Source organism: Eleutherodactylus coqui, chromosome 8 (genome assembly GCF_035609145.1).
Source record: "Eleutherodactylus coqui strain aEleCoq1 chromosome 8, aEleCoq1.hap1, whole genome shotgun sequence".
Classification (NCBI taxonomy): Eukaryota; Metazoa; Chordata; class Amphibia; order Anura; family Eleutherodactylidae; genus Eleutherodactylus; species Eleutherodactylus coqui.
In genome coordinates this window covers 19,002,606-19,022,684 of record NC_089844.1, presented here as the reverse complement: position 1 = coordinate 19,022,684, position 20,079 = coordinate 19,002,606, and the positions used below count along the sequence as shown (strand labels likewise).

At 49.5% G+C, this 20,079-nt stretch overlaps 1 protein-coding gene across 1 annotated transcript in view; it reads left to right on the top strand.

The window, feature by feature from the left end:
- The window catches only part of LOC136576167 (keratin, type II cytoskeletal 8-like), a 32,103-nt gene extending 12,715 nt beyond the window's left edge, over nucleotides 1–19,388 (top strand). The window contains exons 4-9 of the mRNA XM_066575238.1: nucleotides 384–479; nucleotides 2,515–2,679; nucleotides 2,943–3,068; nucleotides 3,952–4,172; nucleotides 16,785–16,834; nucleotides 19,102–19,388. Coding sequence (XP_066431335.1) covers nucleotides 384–479; nucleotides 2,515–2,679; nucleotides 2,943–3,068; nucleotides 3,952–4,172; nucleotides 16,785–16,834; nucleotides 19,102–19,238 — 795 coding nt within the window. The 3' untranslated portion in view covers nucleotides 19,239–19,388. The remainder of the gene's footprint in view (nucleotides 1–383; nucleotides 480–2,514; nucleotides 2,680–2,942; nucleotides 3,069–3,951; nucleotides 4,173–16,784; nucleotides 16,835–19,101) is intronic.
- Nucleotides 19,389–20,079: the final 691 nt, after the last annotated feature.

Here is a 20,079-nt window from a genome sequence, read left to right as displayed (position 1 = left end):
AGACTAATCTGTTTAAAAAAACAAGTGACAAGTCGCTTCTTGATGCAAATTCCCTGCCAAATTCACATTGGGAAATCCGCCCGTGGATTAGTTAATTGACAATTACTAAACCAGAGTGTGTCCGCGACTAACAGTGCAGCAAATCTGTGGCTGAAATACACGGTTTAGTAGCAGATTCCTGCTGTGGTTTTAAAGGCAAAGTCTATGCAGAAAAATCCACCGTGGATTCCCCCAATTAAAAATATGCTGATAAGTCACACTCCAAGATCTGGGGTAACCTTAGTCGGCCTGTGAAGTATGGACTCACTTCAAGGGCGCCGTCATATATATGCAGGGTCTTCCCTTCACATTATAATGACATTGCTTTCCATTCTGCCCTTCAGGACCTGGATGACACTTATCTCCAAAAAGTGGACAATGAATCCAAGCTGGAAAGCCTGACGGATGAGATAGATGTTCTGAAGCAGCTGTATAAGGAGGTAAAGTACAGAATGACTCCTGTCTTCCAGTGATCCGCTCATTATGGGGCCCTGCAGAGGCGTAGCTAGGCTTTCAGTCACCCGTAGCTAAAGAAATAGTTTGGCCACTTCTCCAGGAAACTTCAGTCTTCACTTCCAGGTGCAGGGAGACTCCCCCTCCTTCCACGCTACTTTGTATCCGACATGACAGCTGTAAATTCAATATTCCCGACCCTACTTCAAACGGCTGTAGCTCTGGTTCTATAGACATGCTTTAGAGATGCCTAGTATCCTGGCTTTAAGATGAAGCCTAAAGCTAGTTTGTAGCTCAATCGGATCTTTAGCCGTTGGAATTAGAACAAGCTCAGTTTGTCCAAAACTTTAATATCCTTTTCCTGCAGAACAAGCTCTGTTCCTGGTAAACTCTTGGGGAGGATGGGAGGGGGGGGGGGGGGAGGGGTTAAATTTACAGGCTGCCCCTCTCCCTCAGTCTTGACTGTACTCTGGGCACATGCCCTGCCTGACCCTCTCCCCTTCAATCTTGACTGCACCAGGGCACATGCCCCTCCCCCCCCCCTTCCTTTCCCTCCAGCTACACCCCTGGGCCCTTGAACCCAGAGGAAGCAGCTGACTCTACACTGAGCCCGCTGAAATCAGTGAGACTTTTGTGTAATGTAGTCCTTCAGCTAATGGAGGGGTATATAAATCAATAAATGTGTTAAAGTCTGAGAAGTACAGGGAGTTACAGGGTTAATCTCATAATGAAAAGTTCTGCAACTTTCTAATTTAGTTTGTGTTTCAATTCCTCATAAATTTCAATAATTGTGCTTGCAGACAGTAAATGTTTTTCTTTACATTCAGTCTGAAAACCAAACAGCAGGCTTCCCAATCTTCCCAGATTTTGGGGGCTGAACCCCCCCCCCCCCCCCTGTCTCAGGAGACAGCAGACATGACCTGCAGGGAATGGAGCAAAATTAAAAACAGCCTATGCACTCCCGGTCCACTCTGATCCGTGCCGCTTTCATCTCACACTCACTTCTGGGTAGTACAAACATATGTCCATCACGTGAACGCTGCAGCCAATCCCTCGCCTCAGTCATACCAACGCTAAGACCAGGGATTGGCTGCAGGGATCACATGATGTGATTGCGCTACCTGAAAGTGAGTAGGCAACAGAGAAGCACAGACCAGAGAGGTGGGAGCAAAAAGGGTGTTTTGTAAATTACTACATAAAAGGGGGCTTAATTATTGATGGGGCCATAAGAGGGCACTATTAGTGTGAGAGGGACAGTAAGGAGCCCTATTACTGCGAGGGTATCACTAAGGGGCACAATTACTGTGAGGGTATCACTAAGGGGCACAATTACTGTGAGGGTATCACTAAGGGGCACAATTACTGTGAGGGGGTCACTGATGGGTACTGTTACTGTTCGGGGTCACTGATGGGTACTGTTACTGTGTGGATAGACTGAGGGGCACTATTAATGTGAGGGGGTTACTAAGAGGCACACTTACTGTGAGATGGACACTGATGGGCACTATTACTGTGAGGAAACACTGAGGGCCACTATAGCTGTGAGGGGGTTACTGAGGGGCATTTTTGCTATGAAATGGTCACTACGGGGTATTGTTACTGTGAGGAGGTCACAGAGGGGCACTATTACAGTTAGGGGGTCACAGAGGGGCACTATTACAGTCAGGGGGTTACTGAAGGGCATTATTACAGTGAGGGGATTATTGAGGGGCACGAATACTATAAGGAGGCTAGACATTCCTAAACACATCATCAGATCTCCCTCCTGTCCTAACAGTCTGTTGTAACGTACCACTGCAGGTAACATATCAGTCTGGAGTCCAGACTTTTTGTCTTCGGGTTCTGGAATCACTTTTGTTTCCTATTTTTCAGAATTAGAATATAAAAAGTAACTTTTAATAAGTAGATGTTACCTAAAACGCATCAAAATGGGCCGATGACTTGTAGTTAGCGGGATCTTCTAATGTATTGAGTTGACGTTGAGATACGTTATGTATTTCTTTTGGCTTTTCTCTACCGCAGGAAATACGGGAGTTGCAATCTCAAGTGTACAGCGACAAAGTAACGGTAGAACTGGACAATAACCGAGACCTGGAGATGAAGAACGTTATGGATGAGGTCAGGGAGCAGTACCAGACCATGGCGGAGAAGAGCCGACAGGAGGCCGAGCACTGGTACAAGAGCAAGGTGCACCAAGCCTTATAATGTGTCTGTCACTCCCAGCCATCCCCTCCCTCTGCCTACGTACCCTAAAACAGGCATTTCGGGGAGAATTTATGGGTGTTTTTGGGTGAATCAAGACTTAAATGATGGGAGGTTGATAATGTGAACCTGCCGGAGGGCACATTTTGTCTTTTTGCTACATGGCCTTTTTCCTATACATACCCCTCCCCTGTATACATTGTATCTCTTGCTGTATGTCAATCGTATTTCAATTATTTTGTCTGCAGATTGATGATTTGATCAATCAGGGTAAACGGGCAGGGGATGAGTTAAAGGCTCTGAAGAATGAGGTAGTGGATCTTCACCGGATGATACAACGTGTCAACAGTGATAATGAGGCCCTGAAAAATCAGGTAAAAGGGCCCTTTAAGAACAGTCATCCTACTCTCTAAGATAATGTATGCTATCATACCAAAGGTAATTGGACAGGTGAGAAAGAATCACAAGTAGTATTTATTTTCCATATGTTAATACTTAGTGGGGTTCCTTTGGCCCTAATGATCTGATACTCTTGGTGACATACTTTCTACTAACGTCTGATACACTTCAGCTGGTATTTCCCTGAATTCATCCTGCAAATGGACGCTGTTCATATTTCCTGACCCGACGTTCCAGTTCATCTCAAAGATCCGCTGTACTTAACTGTTAGCACAACACACTCAGGCAAAGGGCGTCTCACAGGATCCTCCACACCCAGGTACCTTCATTGGATGTGAAGATACAGTAGTGTGATTCGTCACACCATAGAACAATTTTCCATTGCTCAGCTGTCCACTGACGACGCTTCTTGCACTTTTGCCGAGAACTTGCCAGGCAATTGCAGGATGAATTCAGGGAAATACCAGCTGAAGTCTATCAGACATTAGTAGAAAGTATGCCATGCAGAGTATCCAATGTTATCAGGGCCACAGCATGGTGGCACAGACTCAGGGGAGCATCCACAGCTCCCCACACTGCAGGATAGCCGTACAGACTTACTACTTCCTGTTCCTGCTCAGAGAGCTGTATTTCGTTTTCTCCAGTCTTTAAAGTCACATTAGTTTGAATTCACTAATACTCAAGGTATACGTGCCATAGAGGAGCCTCTGTGTACTGAACCTCTGGGCACGGTGGCCCCAGATCAGGTGGGCCTTCCCCTAGTTTCCAGAGTCTTTTTTGACAGCAAAATGACCAAATCGAGTTAAAGTGAATTTTTGCCAACTTTTTCATCCAGTCCTCTTCGTCTTTAACTCTCAGAGAACCAATCTGGAGAACACCATCGCCCATACAGAGGAGACTGGGGATCAAGCTATCCAGAATGCCAAGAGTCATGCTCAGGACCTGGAAGACGCCTTAAGAAGGGCAAAGCAGGATATGGCTCTGAAAGTGAAAGAATACCAGGATCTAATGAACACCAAGCTGGCACTTGACATTGAGATTGCCACCTACCGGAAACTGTTGGAAGGGGAGGAGACCCGGTGAGTGGACAGAGGCGCATCCCAGGACGCTTGTAGACCAGATTGTTACTTCTGCATGACTTTTCACATGCTTTGCTTTTCTTCTCATTTTACATCATGTCATACCATTTACTTCTGCCACATCCATCCTGTACTGATCTTGAATTATATTATATATTATATTTCAGAGCTGCACTCAAAATTCTGCTGGTGGAGTCACTGTGTACATTCATTACTTTATCCTATGCAGACCCCAAGTTCCATCCTGTGTTATACTTGAGAGCTGCACTCACTATTCTGCTGGTGGAGTCACTGTGTACATACATTACTTATCCTGTACGGATCCTGAGTTACATCCTGTATTATATTCCAGAGCTGCACTCACTATTCTGCTGGTGGAGTCACTGTGTATAAGTTGACCAAATTTTCCCGGGGTCAATGCGGGACAGAGGGGTGTGGTCATTGAGTGGGGCCTAACATGATATACGAGTTTACTTTCGTCATTATAAAAAGTACAGGGCCGGTTCAAAAAAGACAGGGAGCAAATTCGGCAGCATTTCTGCATCCAAAAAACTGTCAAAATCTGTAACTTTGGCCTGTAGTAATTGTGACCCCCACAGTGGCCACAGTAGTAATGGTGACCCCCACAGTGGCGCCAGTAGTAATAGTGACACTCACAGTATCCTCAGTAGTAAGAGTGACTTCAACAGTGATGCCAGTAATAATAGTGGCCCCCGCAGTAGCCTTAGTATTAATAGTGACCCCCACTGTGGCCATAGTAGTAATAGTGCCTCCCCTAGTAGTACCAGTAATATTAGTGCACCCACAGTGGCCCAGTAGTAATAGTGACTCCCACAGTGGCCTTAGTAGTAAAGCTGACCTCCCACAGTAGTCTCAGTAGTAACAGTGACCCCCACACTAGCCTCAGTAGTAAATATGACCCCACAGTGGCCCCAGTAGTAATAGTGACCCCCACAGTGGCCCCAGTAGTAATGGTGAACCTCAAAGTAGCCTCAGTGGTAAATGTGACCCCCACAGTGGCCCCAGTAGTAATAGTAACCCCCCACTGTGAGCCCAGTAGTAATAACGACCCCCACAGTGGACCCATTAGTAATAGTAACCCCCACAGTGACTGCAGTAATAAAAGTGACCTCAACAGTAGCCTCAGTAGTCAATGTAACCCCCATAGTGATCCCTGTAGTAATAATGATCCACACAGTGGCTTCTTTAGTAATAGTGACCCCCCACAGTGACCCCAGTAATAATAGTGACCCCACAGTAGCTCCAGTAGTAAATGGGACCCCCACAGTAAACCCAGTAATAATAGTGACCTGCACAGTAGCCTCAGTAGTAATAGTGACTCCCCACAGTGATCCCAGTAGTAATAGTGACCCCCACAGTGCCCTTAGTAGTAATAGTGATCCCCACAGTGGACTTAGTAGTAATGGTGACCCCCACAGTAGCCTTAGTAGTAACAGTGACCCCTACAGTAGCCTTAGTAGTAAATGTGACCCCCATAGTGACCCCAGTAGTAACAGTGACCCCCCAGAGTGATCCCAGTAGTATTAGTGACCCACACAGTGGCCTCAGTAGTAATAATGACACACTACAGTGACCCCAGAAATAATAGTGACCACCACAGTAACCTCAGTAGTAAATGTGACCCCCAAAGTAGCCTCAGTAGTAAATGTGACACCCACAGTGGCCCCAGTAGTAATAGTGACCCCCCCCCCCAGTGAGCCCATTAGTAATAATGACCCCCACAGTGGCTTCATTAGTAATATTAACCCCCACAGTGACCCCAGTAATAATAGTGACCCCCACACAGTAGCCTCAGTAGTAAATGTGACCCCCACAGTGATCCCTGTAGTAATTATGATCCCCACAGTGGCTTCTTTAGTAATAGTGCCCACCACGGTGACCTCAGTAATAATAGTGACCCTCACAGTAGCCTCAGTAGTAATAGTGACTCCCCACAGTGATCCCTGTAGTAATAGTGACCCCCACAGTGGCCTCAGTAGTAATAGTGACACACCACAGTAACCCCAGTAATAATAGTGACCACCAAAGTAGCCTCAGTAGTAAATGTGACCCCCACAGTGACCCAGTAGTAATAGTGATCCCCACAGTGGACTTAGTAGTAATGGTGACCCCCACAGTAGTCTCAGTAGTAACAGTGACCCACACAGTAGCCTTAGTAGTAAATGTGACCCCCACAGTGGCCCCAGTAGTAATAGTGATCCCCACAGTGGACGTAGTAGTAAATGGTGACCCCCACAGTAGTCTCAGTAGTAACAGTGACCCCCACAGTAGCCTTAGTAGTAAATGTGACCCCCACAGTGGCCCCAGTAGTAACAGTGACCCCTCAGAGTGATCCCAGTAGTAATAGTGAACCCCACAGTGGCCTCAGTAGTATTAATGACACACCACAGTGACCCCAGTAATAATAGTGACCACCACAGTAACCTCAGTAGTAAATGTGACCCCCAAAGTAGCCTCAGTAGTAAATGTGACACCCACAGTGGCCCCAGTAGTAATAGTGACCCCCCACAGTGAGCCCAGTAGTAATAATGACCCCCACAGTGGCTTCATTAGTAATATTAACCCCCACAGTGACTCCAGTAATAATAGTGACCCCCCACAGTAGCCTCAGTAGTAAATGTGACCCCCCACAGTGATCCCTGTAGTAATAATGATCCCCACAGTGGTTTCTTTAGTAATAGTGCCCACCACAGTGACCTCAGTAACAATAGTGACCCTCACAGTAGCCTCAGTAGTGATAATGACCCCCACAGTAGGCTCAGCAGTATTAGTGACTCCCCACAGTGATTCCAGTAGTAATAATGACCCCCCCACAGTGACCCCACAGTAGCCTCAGTAGTAATAGTGACCCCCACAGTAGCCTCAGTAGTAAATGTGATCCCCATAGTGGCCCCAGTAGTAATAATGACCCCCCACAGTGATCCCAGTAATGAATGTGACCCCCACAGTATCCTCCATAGTAAATGTGACCTTAGTAGTAATAGTGATGGCTAGAATGCAAAATCATGGCATGCTCTATACAGCCTTGATTGTTTTTTGTAGCCCATCTTCCCTATGGAGCCTTTCTTTGTGTTGCAACTTTTACTGTAGGAAAATGAGCACGGGCTCTGCTTAGCTGAGCCTCGGTGCTCGAGAACCAATCATAGCCAGCGCTTTCTGGAGGTGGGCATTTTGAATCTCCAAACCAGGAAGTGCTGAGGGAAAAGCATCAGAGAAGACATGCGAGGAGCTGACAGCGCCTCTTAGGCGATGTATTATTATTTTTTTTAATGTAGACAGGGCTTATTTTCGGGGTAGGGCTTATATTTCAAGCCCCCACACCGAAAATCCAGGCAAAAGAGTGCTACAAAGTTACTTATACTGTACTGATCCTGAGTTATATCCTGTATTATTCTCCAGAGCTGCACTCACTATTCTGATGGTGGAGTCACTGTGTATATACATTATTTATCCTGTACTGACCCTGAGTTACATCCTGTATTATACTCCAGAGCTGCACTCACTATTCTGATGGTGGAGTCACTGTGTACATACATTACTTATCCTGTACTGCTCCTGAGTTACATCCTGTTTTATCCTTCAGAGCTGAACTCACTATTCTGCTGGTGAGGTCACTGTGTACATACATTGCTTATACTGTACTGATCCTGAGTTACATCCTGTATTATACTCCAGAGCTGCACTCACTATTCTGCTGGTGGAGTCACTGTGTACCTTCATTACTTATCCTGTACTGACCCTGAGTTACATCCTGTATTATACCCCAGAGCTGCACTCACTATTCTGCTGGTGGAGTCACTTTGAACATACATTACTTATCCTGTACTGCTCCTGAGTTACATCCTGTATTATACCCCAGAGCTGCACTCACTATTCTGCTGGTGGAGTCACTTTGTACATACATTACTTATCCTGTACTGATCCTGAGTTACATCCTGTATTATACTCCAGAGCTGCACTCACTGTTCTGTTGGTGGAGTCACTGTGTACATACATTACGTGTCCTGTACTGCTCCTGAGTTACATCCTGTATTATACTGCAGAGCTGCACTCACTATTCTGCTGGTGGGGTCACTGTGTACATACATTACTTATCCTGTACTGCTCCTGAGTTACATCCTGTAGATCTTTTATTATAAAAGTAAAAAACACAACAAAGACAAACTGTAACAATAAGAATAACCATATAAAGCAATATAAGGCCCTTCCCCCACAGTCCGTGATCCATAAACAAAGTAAAATGTCCATATCCGGGTTTCCTCCCCGCCGTACACACCCACACACATACACACTCTACATATAACACAATCTACAAGTATATACCTAAAATATAAAACTAAGGAAACTATAACTACATAAACCCTGTAAACTATACCTCCAGGTCCAGCCGTACCGCACTGCACCCACACAGAACAAAACTTAAGCAATAACATAAACAGCAGAAATAACTGAAATAGCAACATAAATAAGCAAATTCAAACAGAAAGACCGAGCCAAACTGGCATAAATAACTAACTAAAAATATGCTTGGTTTTTTTTTTTTTTTTTTTTTTTTTTTTTTTTTTTTGGGTCCCCAGTGCAGCTTGGGGGCCAAGCCTGCTCCACCAGTCCATGCCCAGAGTTCTTAGTTCAGGATGTGCCAAGCCACACCAGGGTTTTTTTTTTTTTTTTTTTTTTTTTTTTTTTTTTTTAGAAATAGCACACTGTGCCTGCCGCAGCCTGGGGGCCATGCCCGCTCCACCAGTCCGTGCCCAGAGTTCAATGTTCGGGACGTGCCAGGCTACGGCTCGAGGCGTGAATCCCTCTCCCCCCAACTCCCCACCCAACCTACCTACCACCCAGAACGTGAATATATACAATATACAATATATACAAAAGCATAATACACTCCAACCAACATACATAATATATACTATATACATAACCCGAAAGCCTAAGGTCGGCTCTCCTGCAGCCCTACTTCATTCCATTTTGCCCATACCAAAACAAAAAGCTTCATGGTGCACTCACAGCCCCCCACCGGGATTGGAGGTGATAAGCCGGGCACAGACATCACAATGTTCTATCCCTTGAATTTAAAAAGGTGTCCCTATTCTCTCCCTAATTTGCCCTAGACTGTCCTTAGTCTGCCCCTCAGTCTGACCCTTCATGGAAAACTGTCCCTGCCCTATCCCTCCTCTCTCCCTATCCTGTCCCTCCTCTCTCCCTACTCTGCCCCTAGAAGATTAAGAAAAGACTGTCCCTAACGAAATACAAGCCCTCTCCATAGGAGAGAAGCTTTAGATGTGCCCAGCCTCTCATACTCCAAAGAACGCACCTTCACCAGGTCACCCAGGATGTTCCTACATACCGTATCCACGGGGAGGACTTTCAGTTCCGTCGAAATCAGGCACCGTGCACTCCAGATGTGGAACCTGACCACTAGGCTAACTAGAAATAAAGTGCAGCGGTCCCTGCCACCAAGACCTCTGAAGGCTCCATAAGCCCACTCCGCATAGGAGAGGTGTGCCAGCTGATGCCAGCCTATGGAGACCCCTACCCGTTGGTATACCTCTGTATTAAAGGGGCACTGAAGCAGGAAATGCTCCATGCTTTCCAGCACGTCGCTGCACTCCTGACGGGGGCAACCCCTGTCAATCAGAGGCCTGCTCTTCAAGTTACCCCTTACATACAGTCTCCCGTGAAAGCAGCGCCAAGCCAAGTCCCAAAACTTCAAGGGGACCCGGGTTGAATTCAGTAAACGTAACCCTCCCTCCAGGTCCCGACTTGGGCAGTCCTTGAGCGCCAGGGGCTTCTGGAAATGAGTCAACAGGACTCTTTCGTCGAGGAGCCTCCTCGTCAGAGTCCTGATCTCCCACATCCCCAGACCCCACCGGCGTATCACCTTCAGAACCAAGGTAGCGTAAGCCGGGAGATATCCATGCTGCGTGCGAAGGTCCTTCACTCGCCCTCCTGTCTCCCATTCCTGGAAGAAGGGCCGAAACCATCCCCGGCAGGAGTAGACCCACAGAGGAGCCCTTTCTTGCCAGAGGTTGCCTATGTTAATCTTAAAAAAGGTGTCTACAAGAAACACCACGGGGTTGACCATAGATAACCCCCCTAGTCTCCTCGTGCGGTATGTAACATCTCTCCTGATCAGGTTCAACCTATTCCCCCACAACATTAGGAAGAACAAGTTGTAGACCCGGGTCCAGAGAGGTTCTGGCAAAATGCATACGCTGCCCAGGTAGATGAATAAAGGGAGCAGGTATGTTTTGATCAGGCTAACTCTTTCCCGAAGGGTCAAAGACCAACCCTTCCACTGGTTTACCTTCTGAGTGGCACCATCCAGCCTGTCTACCCAATTTTGCATGGGGTAATCCCCCTGGCCAAATTTGATGCCAAGAACTTTTGCTGAAGTCTGGGGCACCGGAAGAGTGTCCGGGAGATCAAACACAGGATCCCCCCTTCCTAACCAGAGACTTTTGCACTTATCCCAGTTGACTCTGGACCCGGATGCCTCTGAGTAGGCATCCACCTCCGACACCACAAACTCCGCCTCCTCCCTTGAGGATACGAAGAGCGTGACATCATCGGCGTATGCCACTGCCCTCAGGGTAGCCTCCGGCACCGCCCGGTCCATCCCGACCCCTGCTATAGGTCCACGATCAACCCTCCTAAGAAAGGGATCTATCGCAAACACATACAACAGGGGACTTAGAGGACAGCCCTGACGGACACCGGAACCCACCTCAAAAGGGCGGCCAAGCCAACCGTTCACCAGCGGGAAAGTCTCAGCCCCTGCATACAATGTTCGCAGCCAATCAACAAACCCCACTGGCAGGCCATATCTCAGAAGGACTGACCAGAGGTACTCGTGATTAACCCGATCAAACGCTTTGGCCTGATCCAAGGACAGCAAGTACCCCTTCCAGTGACCAGCCTTACCCTGCTCCACTGCCTCCCGGACACCAAGAACAGCGCTAAAGGTGCTACGGCCTGGAACAGAGCAATGCTGGGCCCCCGAGAGGAGCTGGGGTGCAAACTTGACCAACCGATTAAACAGCACTTTTGCCAGAACCTTCCTGTCCGTATTGAGAAGCGCTATGGGACGCCAGTTCTCAATACGGCTCGAGTCTTTACCCTTTGCCAGAAGGATCAAAGCTGACCTCCTCATTGACTTTGGCAGAGTGCCCGAGGAAAGACACTCATTTAATACCTCCGTCAAGAGGGGACTCAAGAGGTCCTTGAAGGTCTTATAATACTCGGATGTTAGTCCATCCGGTCCTGGCGATTTTTTGAGCCGGAGCCCATCAATCGCCAGTTTAACTTCCTCTATTCTGATCTCTCCTGTCAAAACATCAAGAGAGGTGTCTACCCCCGGCTCAGGGACAGTTTCAGCCAGGAAAGCCGACATCACTTCCGAATCTAGATCCCTCTTTCCCAAGAGTTGCGAGTAGTAGGATCTGACGACCTCCAGAATCCCTGATCTGGATCGATTCAGGGATCCTGTACTATCGATCAGTCCAGTGACCACTTTACTATTCACTGACATCCTACAGTTTCTGTAAGGGTCGGGCGAGCGGTACTTCCCGAAATCCCTCTCAAAAACCAAGGATGCGTGTCTATCGTACTGGCACTTCTTGAGCAAAGATTTCACTCTGGAGATCTCCTCGCGGCTACCTCCAGTCGAAACGAGATGTTCGAGTTTCCTCCTCAGGCCGTTGTACAGGCGGTACCTGTCCAGGCATCTGAGGTTGGAGAGCTCTCGGAAGAACCTTGCCGCCCTCCTCTTGAACATCTCCCACCACTCTGACTTACTGCTACAGAGATCCAGTAATGGTACCTGGCTCTGCAGAAAATCCTCAAAGGACTGTCTTATCTCTGCTTCCTCCAGGAGTGATGAATTCAGTCTCCAAAAACCTCTGCCCATCCGGGGGGTCTCTGCAACATTCAGAGAAAACAATATTAGACAGTGATCGGAGAATTCCACCTCAACAACGGACACTGGTGAAGAGATGGCTTCCTCCTTCAAATAAAACCTGTCTATTCTAGACCTGCTCTGACCTCTATAATAGGTGAACCCCTCGTGGCCTGGGGTGTGCCGGATGTGGACATCCACCAGACGAGCTTCGCTAGCTATGCTATTAAGTGCGACGCTGTCAAAAGTCAACCGCCTGTCTCCAGAGCCTCCCCTATCGCGGGCTCTCGTGACTGCATTAAAGTCACCTCCAAAGACAACTTGGCGGCTGGTAAAAAGGTAGGGCTTGATCCTCATAAAGAGACTCTTCCTGTCCTTTTTTGACTGGGGACCGTAGATGTTGACAAGTCTTAATTCTTGTCCCTTCATGAGGACATCTAAGATCAGGCACCTTCCCATTTCTAATTCAATAACTCGTCGGCATTCAACCGCTGCGGTAAAAAGGACCGCCACTCCACTATACGGCTCGGCCGCAAGAGACCAGTAGGAAGGGCCTGACCTCCACTCCCTTTTTGCCTTATGTATGGCTGCCAAATCGGACAGCCTGGTCTCCTGCAAAAATAAAATGTCGGCTTCAACGCGGCCGAGAAAATCAAAGGCCGCAAATCTAGCCGTATCAGACTTAATGCTGGCAACGTTAATTGATGCCAGAGTCAGCGGAGTGGGTGCCGCCATCATGAGTGATTAAATTAGACGGCTTTCTTCCTCACACCCGCTTCCTCGGGGTCAGAGGAAATCCCCTTGCCTCTTTTTTTGGACACAGATGTGTCCATAGCAAGGGATCCCCCGACCCCGTCGTCCTTGTTTCCAGGCTCCAGAGTAGCCTCCACCCCGGAAGGAACTATGCCTTCACGAGGTGGAGACTCAGCGCCCCCTGTTGACCCTTTCTTTGCCCTAGGAACCTTGCCCTCTGCCTCCCCCTCAGAAGAGGAGGAAGAGATGTCTCGGAGGGCTCGGAACCTATTGGAGAGTCCAACTGGAGGTGAGCAGGCTTTTCCTTCCAGTACTTGGCCCGGGGTGGGAGAAGATCTTGAATCCCCCCTTCGTTTCCTCCTCGTGGCACCTAGCTTACGCCGTTTCTCTAGCCATCTCTTGCCTTCCCCATCCACACTTTCACAGTGGGAGGAATCTGCAGAGTTGGTCTCCTCCCTCTGGATCCTCCTGTCCTCCTCATCTAAATCGCTGTCCCTCAAAGCCTCAGCCGCGAGATTTGCTTCTGGAACAGGGGCCACCATCGACCCACCTGCTGTGGGTGCTCCTGTCAGCTCCCTGCTCCGTCTGCGTTTCTCCTGACGCCTCTGCTCTGCAGGCGTCTTTTGCCGGTTCTTCCCTGGCTCCTGAGCTCCTCCACCTCTGCTGGTCCCCTCACCCCCGGAGGCCACATCATGACCCCCATCCGTAGGTGCTGAGACCGCATTGGCAAAGGAGCGCGGACAGCGACTAAATGGGTGACCGAGGTCACCACACAGGTTACACCTAATCTCTGCACAGGAGGCGGCTAGATGACCAAGACCCCCACACAGAGCGCACTTCAAGGTCTTACAAGCGGCGCTCAAGTGTGAGGGGTCGCCGCACCTGTGGCAGAGCTTCGGCTGCCCCTGGTAAAAGGCCAAGATACGATCCCTGCCGAGGAAGGCTGCAGATGGTATGTGTGCCACTGAGTTACCTGAACGCTTCAGCTTGACCATGAACGTCCAGGCCCCAGACCATATGCCGTGCTCATCCCTGTTCTTTTGGGGCATCTCCGTCACCTCTCCGTACCTACTGAGCCACGTCATGATGTCAAAGCAAGAAAGTGACTCATTACGAGTCAAAACGGTCACCTTCTTGATACCGTTCTGGCGAGACACCACCTGGATGGCAAAGTCTCGCCAACCGGGCTCGTTTTTCACCAGCTCGTAATTCCCCCAGAAGATTTCTAGGCCCTCTGGGCGAACGAAACTGATGTCAAACTCAGACGTGCCGTAGGGATGGATCAGGGCAAAGATGTCAACCGCCCTGAAGCCCATCTTCAGCAGAAGCTCCACTACCCTTGCCCTCGGGGGGCATGCATCATTGCCTCTCCAACGAAGACGGACCACATTCCTACGACCTGCGTCCTGCCCGGGTGTCGGTAGGGACCATACGGTCTCCCCCCTTTGCTCTCGGAAGGCACCCAAGCCATGTCTCTCTTTCCAGAGAGATAGATCCACCTCTCTTCCTCCAACTGTGATTGTACTCTCCCCCTTCCGTAAAGCCTCCAGGAGACGCTGTTGCAAAACGCCCTCCCTAGAGCCTGGAGACAAGGAGGACCCCTCCCCTCCAGCGGCGACACTGGCATAACTCCTACCAGGTGTTGTCGCCGCCGGAGGGGCGACTGGACCCCATGACCCCTCTGGCCTAACTACCTTATCCCCTGGGCCTCCAGATTCCTGGCCGCCAGGGGTACCCGAGGTGCCCGGAGGCCCAGCAACTGCAGAGGAACGTGTACCCTCGGCCTTGTCCCTTACATCTGCCGCACGCTCTCGCACATTCATCCCCGGATCTACCACTTTTTTCGTTGGATCATGTGGTCCATGGGTCCTGGCCTCTCCAGAGGTAGATGGTAAAACCTCCGGATTTTTGCTTGTGTTTTTACTTTTTCTTTTTTTCTTTTTTGCCTCCGCATCACTGGAGGCGCGGGATCCGGCCTGACTTGCTCCCAAATTATGGGAGACCCCAGATTTTAGGTCCACAGCCCCCTCCGCATCACAGGCAGCACTTGCTGCATTAGTGGCACCGCTGCCACCCTCCTTTCCGGTACCGCGACCTGCATCTGTACTGGCCTTTACTGCACCTTTCTTACTGATCTCCTTGCCCTTGTTACCAACTAGCACAGGGACAGGGGGTCTGACCAGCTGGGCCCTTTTCTCCCCAACTTCCCGCTCCAGGCCCACCACAGAGCCCGAGCCAGGGGGGTTTTTGGGGTCAGAACTCTGATCCGACTTTGCAGCCAGACCAGAGCTCCCAGGAACGAACACAAGCTTTTCCTGCAGCTTCTCCGGTTTCTTTTTCTTTCTCTTTATCTTTGTGTCCTGCTCTGGCAACTCGTCGCCAAACATGAAGCCCTCCATATGTACAGAGGCTTCCGGCTGCGGGGTCTTCTGTAGCTGCAATCTCCCTGTTCTTTCCTCCACCTCAGATTCCCCTGAGGTGGAAGGCAGCGCAATCTCTTCAGGTAGCTTGCCTCTGGGACTTGTAGTGCCTCTGGGCGTTGGTGCCAAGTCTTGAGAGCACACAGGCTGCTCCAGGGTCTCCTGCACATCCTCAAACTCTTCATCTGAGGCTTCACCATCACTTGACTCATGGTCACTGCACCTTGCCGCCATCTTAGCAAAGCGGTCGTCGTTCAGAATTTTTTCTTTAAAGGGCCCGCTCTCCTCCAGGATCTTTGCCCTCACCGCTTCCCACATCTTTATGCAGTCTTTGCACTTATTTATCGCTGACCTGGCTTCTGCCTGTTTGTCTTTAGAAGCTTTTTGCTCCAGTAACATTTTGGCGTCACGGAGCTTCCCTTTTTGTACCACCAACATTTTCCCTGCAAAGTTGTAGTCGGTGATGTTTTTAGCCAGCCGGGAGGCCAGCTCAATCACGGATTCCTCCTTCTTTTTGTCACTCCACATTCCCGTGCTTACCGGTATCTGCGGCTCACCTGCTCTCCTGCGGGTCTGGCTGCGCGTAACCATCTCACTCCCGGTGCTGTCAGAAGCTGCCGTGCTGACAAACGGAGCCACGCTGCTGCAGCCACGGCCCGGACCCAGTCTCTTCTTACCTCCAGCAGCTCCTGTCTTCTTGCGGACTGCTGGCTTTTCTGGCACCCGTGGCAAAGTTTTTTCGGAAGACTCTGATGCCGCCATTGCCATCACTTCCCTCCCTCCCCCCAAGTGGCCCCGGGGGGAGGAGGTGCGGTACTCCATGTCCAACAAAGCCCAGAAAAGTGCACCTTCTCTGGGATCCAAACTCAGCAGAACCTCCTTCTCTGACCACACCCTGGAAGTTGCAGAGCTTAACCAGCACACACCCAACTCCAGAAGCTGCACTCACTATTCTGCTGGTGGAGTCACTTTGAACATACATTACTTATCCTGTACTGCTCCTGAGTTACATCCTGTATTATACCCCAGAGCTGCACTCACTATTCTGCTGGTGGAGTCACTTTGTACATACATTACTTATCCTGTACTGATCCTGAGTTACATCCTGTATTATACTCCAGAGCTGCACTCACTGTTCTGTTGGTGGAGTCACTGTGTACATACATTACGTGTCCTGTACTGCTCCTGAGTTACATCCTGTATTATACTGCAGAGCTGCACTCACTATTCTGCTGGTGGGGTCACTGTGTACATACATTACTTATCCTGTACTGCTCCTGAGTTACATCCTGTATTATACTCCAGAGCTGCACTCACTATTCTGCTGGTGGAGTCACTGTGTACATACATTACTTATCCTGTACTGATCCTGAGTTACATCCTGTATTATACCCCAGAGCTGCACTCACTATTCTGCTGGTGGAGTCACTGTGTGCATACATAACTTATCCTGTACTGATCGCTCCTATTCAGCAGTTCATTCCTCCTACATCACATGATTTTATGGTTTCTCTTTAGGTTGAACAAACATCCGTCGAGCTCCCAGGCGAACGCTGTGGATAAGTTGGGTGAGTTTTGTATCTTCGCAGTTATCAGCCCGTTCCTCTTGCTGTGATCTCTGTGCTGGGATTATTGAGGTCTGGCTGCTGGATTTCTAGACCTGATATCACCCCAATGCGCCGCAGAGATGGCAGCGCCTCACAGCAGCGGATGTAAAAGTGCTCATGACAGCAAAGATAGAAGATCTTATGACACAAGTAACCAAGATGTGATACTGTAGCTTTAAGAGATAGTAGTCACTGCCCAGGAGAGGGCGCTGCAGAGTCCGTGTATCTAATCCTGCTGAGCTGTGTATCTTAGGCCTCACACAGACAAGTGGATTTAACCTGCATATTACGTGCATATTTTTTTATGCACCGTACTATGATTATAGTGCCCACCAAAATAGGGCTTGCTGCGTTTGTTTCATGATGTTGTGCTGGACAACATCAGACTTTTATGGACACGCTGATATCATTTTTTTTTGTTCTGATATTTTTATTATAAATATGTTTTTTTAACTTTTAGTATCCTTTTATTTTTCATAATATTAAAAAAACTTTATTTTCAACTTTTTTTTTCAGTCCCCATAGGGGACTTGAACTTGCGTTTGTTTGAACCCTAACACCATGTAGGCAATCTATGTGGCCTATTGTACTGGTGTATCTTGACGCCACCGGAAGCTAGGGGTTGAACAGGGCTTCCATGGAAGAACGTCTCTCTTATACCCCTAGCTCCCGATTGGCTGTATTGCAGAAGGTCCCAGCAGCTGCCCTGCAGGGTTACGTTTCCAGCAGGACTGCTTGGTGGCGACAAAATACAATAATAGCGTGCGACAGGACAGCTGCCGGGAGGAGGGTGACTACAGGAGAAACGGGGAGAGTGACAGCGGCGCCAGCGGCAGCACATGTTGACACGGACAGCAGGGTTGGTAAGGGGAAGGGAACAGGGCACGGGAGTGCAGCCACTACAGCGGAGATGAGGTAAGTGACAGCAGGGACCGCAGGTGGGAGAGGACAGCCAAGGGCAGCATCACCAGTAAAGGGGAGAGTGAGAGGGGAGAGCGGAGTTGGGAGAGGACTGGCGGCGGCAGCGGGCCCAGTACAAGGCATTGTGACAGCGGGGAGTGGAGGTGGCATAGGACTGGCGGCGGGAGCAAGACTGGTGTGTTGTAGTGCTCACTTGCCTCCTTTAGCTGCTGTACCTCTGAACGCCGGCGCTGATTTGCCCAACGTCCAGGCCGACAAGTTTCAGCCTAATTGCCAGGACCTGTGAGCCTGCCAATCAGCCAGCCAATCAGCATCAGGGAGCGTTAACCTCCTGTCAATCTTGTCTCCACCAGGACTTCCTGGTGGCGTCAAGATACACCAGTACCTTGGCCTGTCCTAGTTGGCAGAAAAACATGGCAGCCCTGGGGGACTTCAGAAGGCCCTGAGCTGCCATGGCAACTGAATTGCACCTTATGTTCTCACCGAGAGGGGGATCATTTGGGACTCATGAACTTCCTCGGGGGCATATAAATGCTGCTGTGAGAAAAGAGAGTGGCATTCCAAGGGTTAACAGCTGCGATCAGTAAGAACGCTGAACGTGGCTGTTGTGGGCGGGGTCAGCAGGTCAAGGACAGCCATCACCTGCCTTGTATGTAGCGTTTCGGCTTCCGATCCATACAAACCCCGCCTCTGAAGGGCGCACATGTACGCTCTTTAGTGTCAAGGGGTTAAAATGCTTAAAATTGAGCCCCTGGATGGAACCTATGTCGGCCATCATGGAAATCTGCTGAAACGGAGACCAATAAGTCTCTGCTTTGGTACATTCATTTGCGCCGTCCTGTTTCAGCAGTTTTCTATAAAAAAAGGCCGCAATAAGCTCTGTCCAGGGGGGCCGTTTTCGGGATTGTAAATAGCCATCCTGACAGGAACCCTGGATGGAGCCGAGAACGTGATGTGAACAGAGCGCCTCACAGGGACACACAGCGGCATCTTCAGGTCTCCGTCTGACTAACGGCAGCATGCGGTTTTGTCCAGGGTTCTGTATGAACGCCATTTTCGGTGATTCAGTCAGTAGTCCTGGACGGAAAAGCTGGGCGCACTCTGAAACGCAGAATGAACCAAACACAGAGGCCGGACTGATAGAGGCTGAGCTCCGCTGCTATGCAAGATGGTGCGATGGGGAATCAATAGGGGCAATATGGGTGGCAGTGCCCTCCGGAGCCTCAGGGCGACCGCTCCTACCACCCCTTTATAATCCGCCAGCCTGACATACTGGTTACTCTACTTTCTCCCTCTTATTTCTGCAGCCAATCTCTTAAACTTTGATGGGAAATCTTCTGTGACCCGAAACGTCCCGAACCCAAAGAAAGTTGTTCTGGTGAAGACGATTGAAACGAGCAACGGCAAACCCATCTCGGAGGCCAGCCACTACTCCCATGACTGAGCTGTGTACGGTGGAGCCGACTCTGCGCACGACCCCAGTAGCTGCGCACTGCAGAGCTCCACCAGCACTGACACACCGCTCTACGAACAAATCTGCCGCTATCTGGTGCTCCGCCTGTAATCTGCTCCCACAAAAACGAAATAAAGTATGATGAAGCGCTGATCTCCGGTGTCCCGCGCCTTCCTACTGACACCAAGTACAACAGGAGCATTATGGGTAGGGGTGCCAACTTTTCCATCGAAAAATACTGGCCAAGGGGGAAAAAAATGGAGTTTTGGGGGTGTGGCTTAACACGGAGTATAGTTTGCTGCTTAGATCTGGGAACTATTCATAACTTATTAAGATTGTTAGAGCTAAAAGGATCATTTATTGTGGAGAACTGACCCCTTGTAGGAAGGCTCAAATGGCTCCCGGCCACGGAAGTGTGACAATGTTGTGGGGGCTTCTGTGACCCCCTTGTGTGTGCGGCCGAGCATTATCCTGCTGGAAGCTGCCATGAGAGGAACACATGTGGCTGCAGGATGTCCTGAACATATCGCTGAGCTGTCATTGTCCCTCGTACCACCACTAGGGGGGACAGACTGTTGTATGCGATGACCCCCAGACTGTCACGCCAGCTGTTGTGGCGCTCACAGGCCATGGGGAGGGGGCAGGTGACAGCCAAATGGCAGCTGTGTTCTCCCCCTCTCAGAAAAACGCGACCTACGGGAAAAACGCAACGCCACAGTGTGAATGGTGTTCTAGTTTGGTGTTTGCCACTACACGCAAAGTTGGGCAGGAAATGGTGGTGGTTTTGTTAAGTTCATGAGGCCTGTCCATATGTCGGCCGAGACCTACTAAA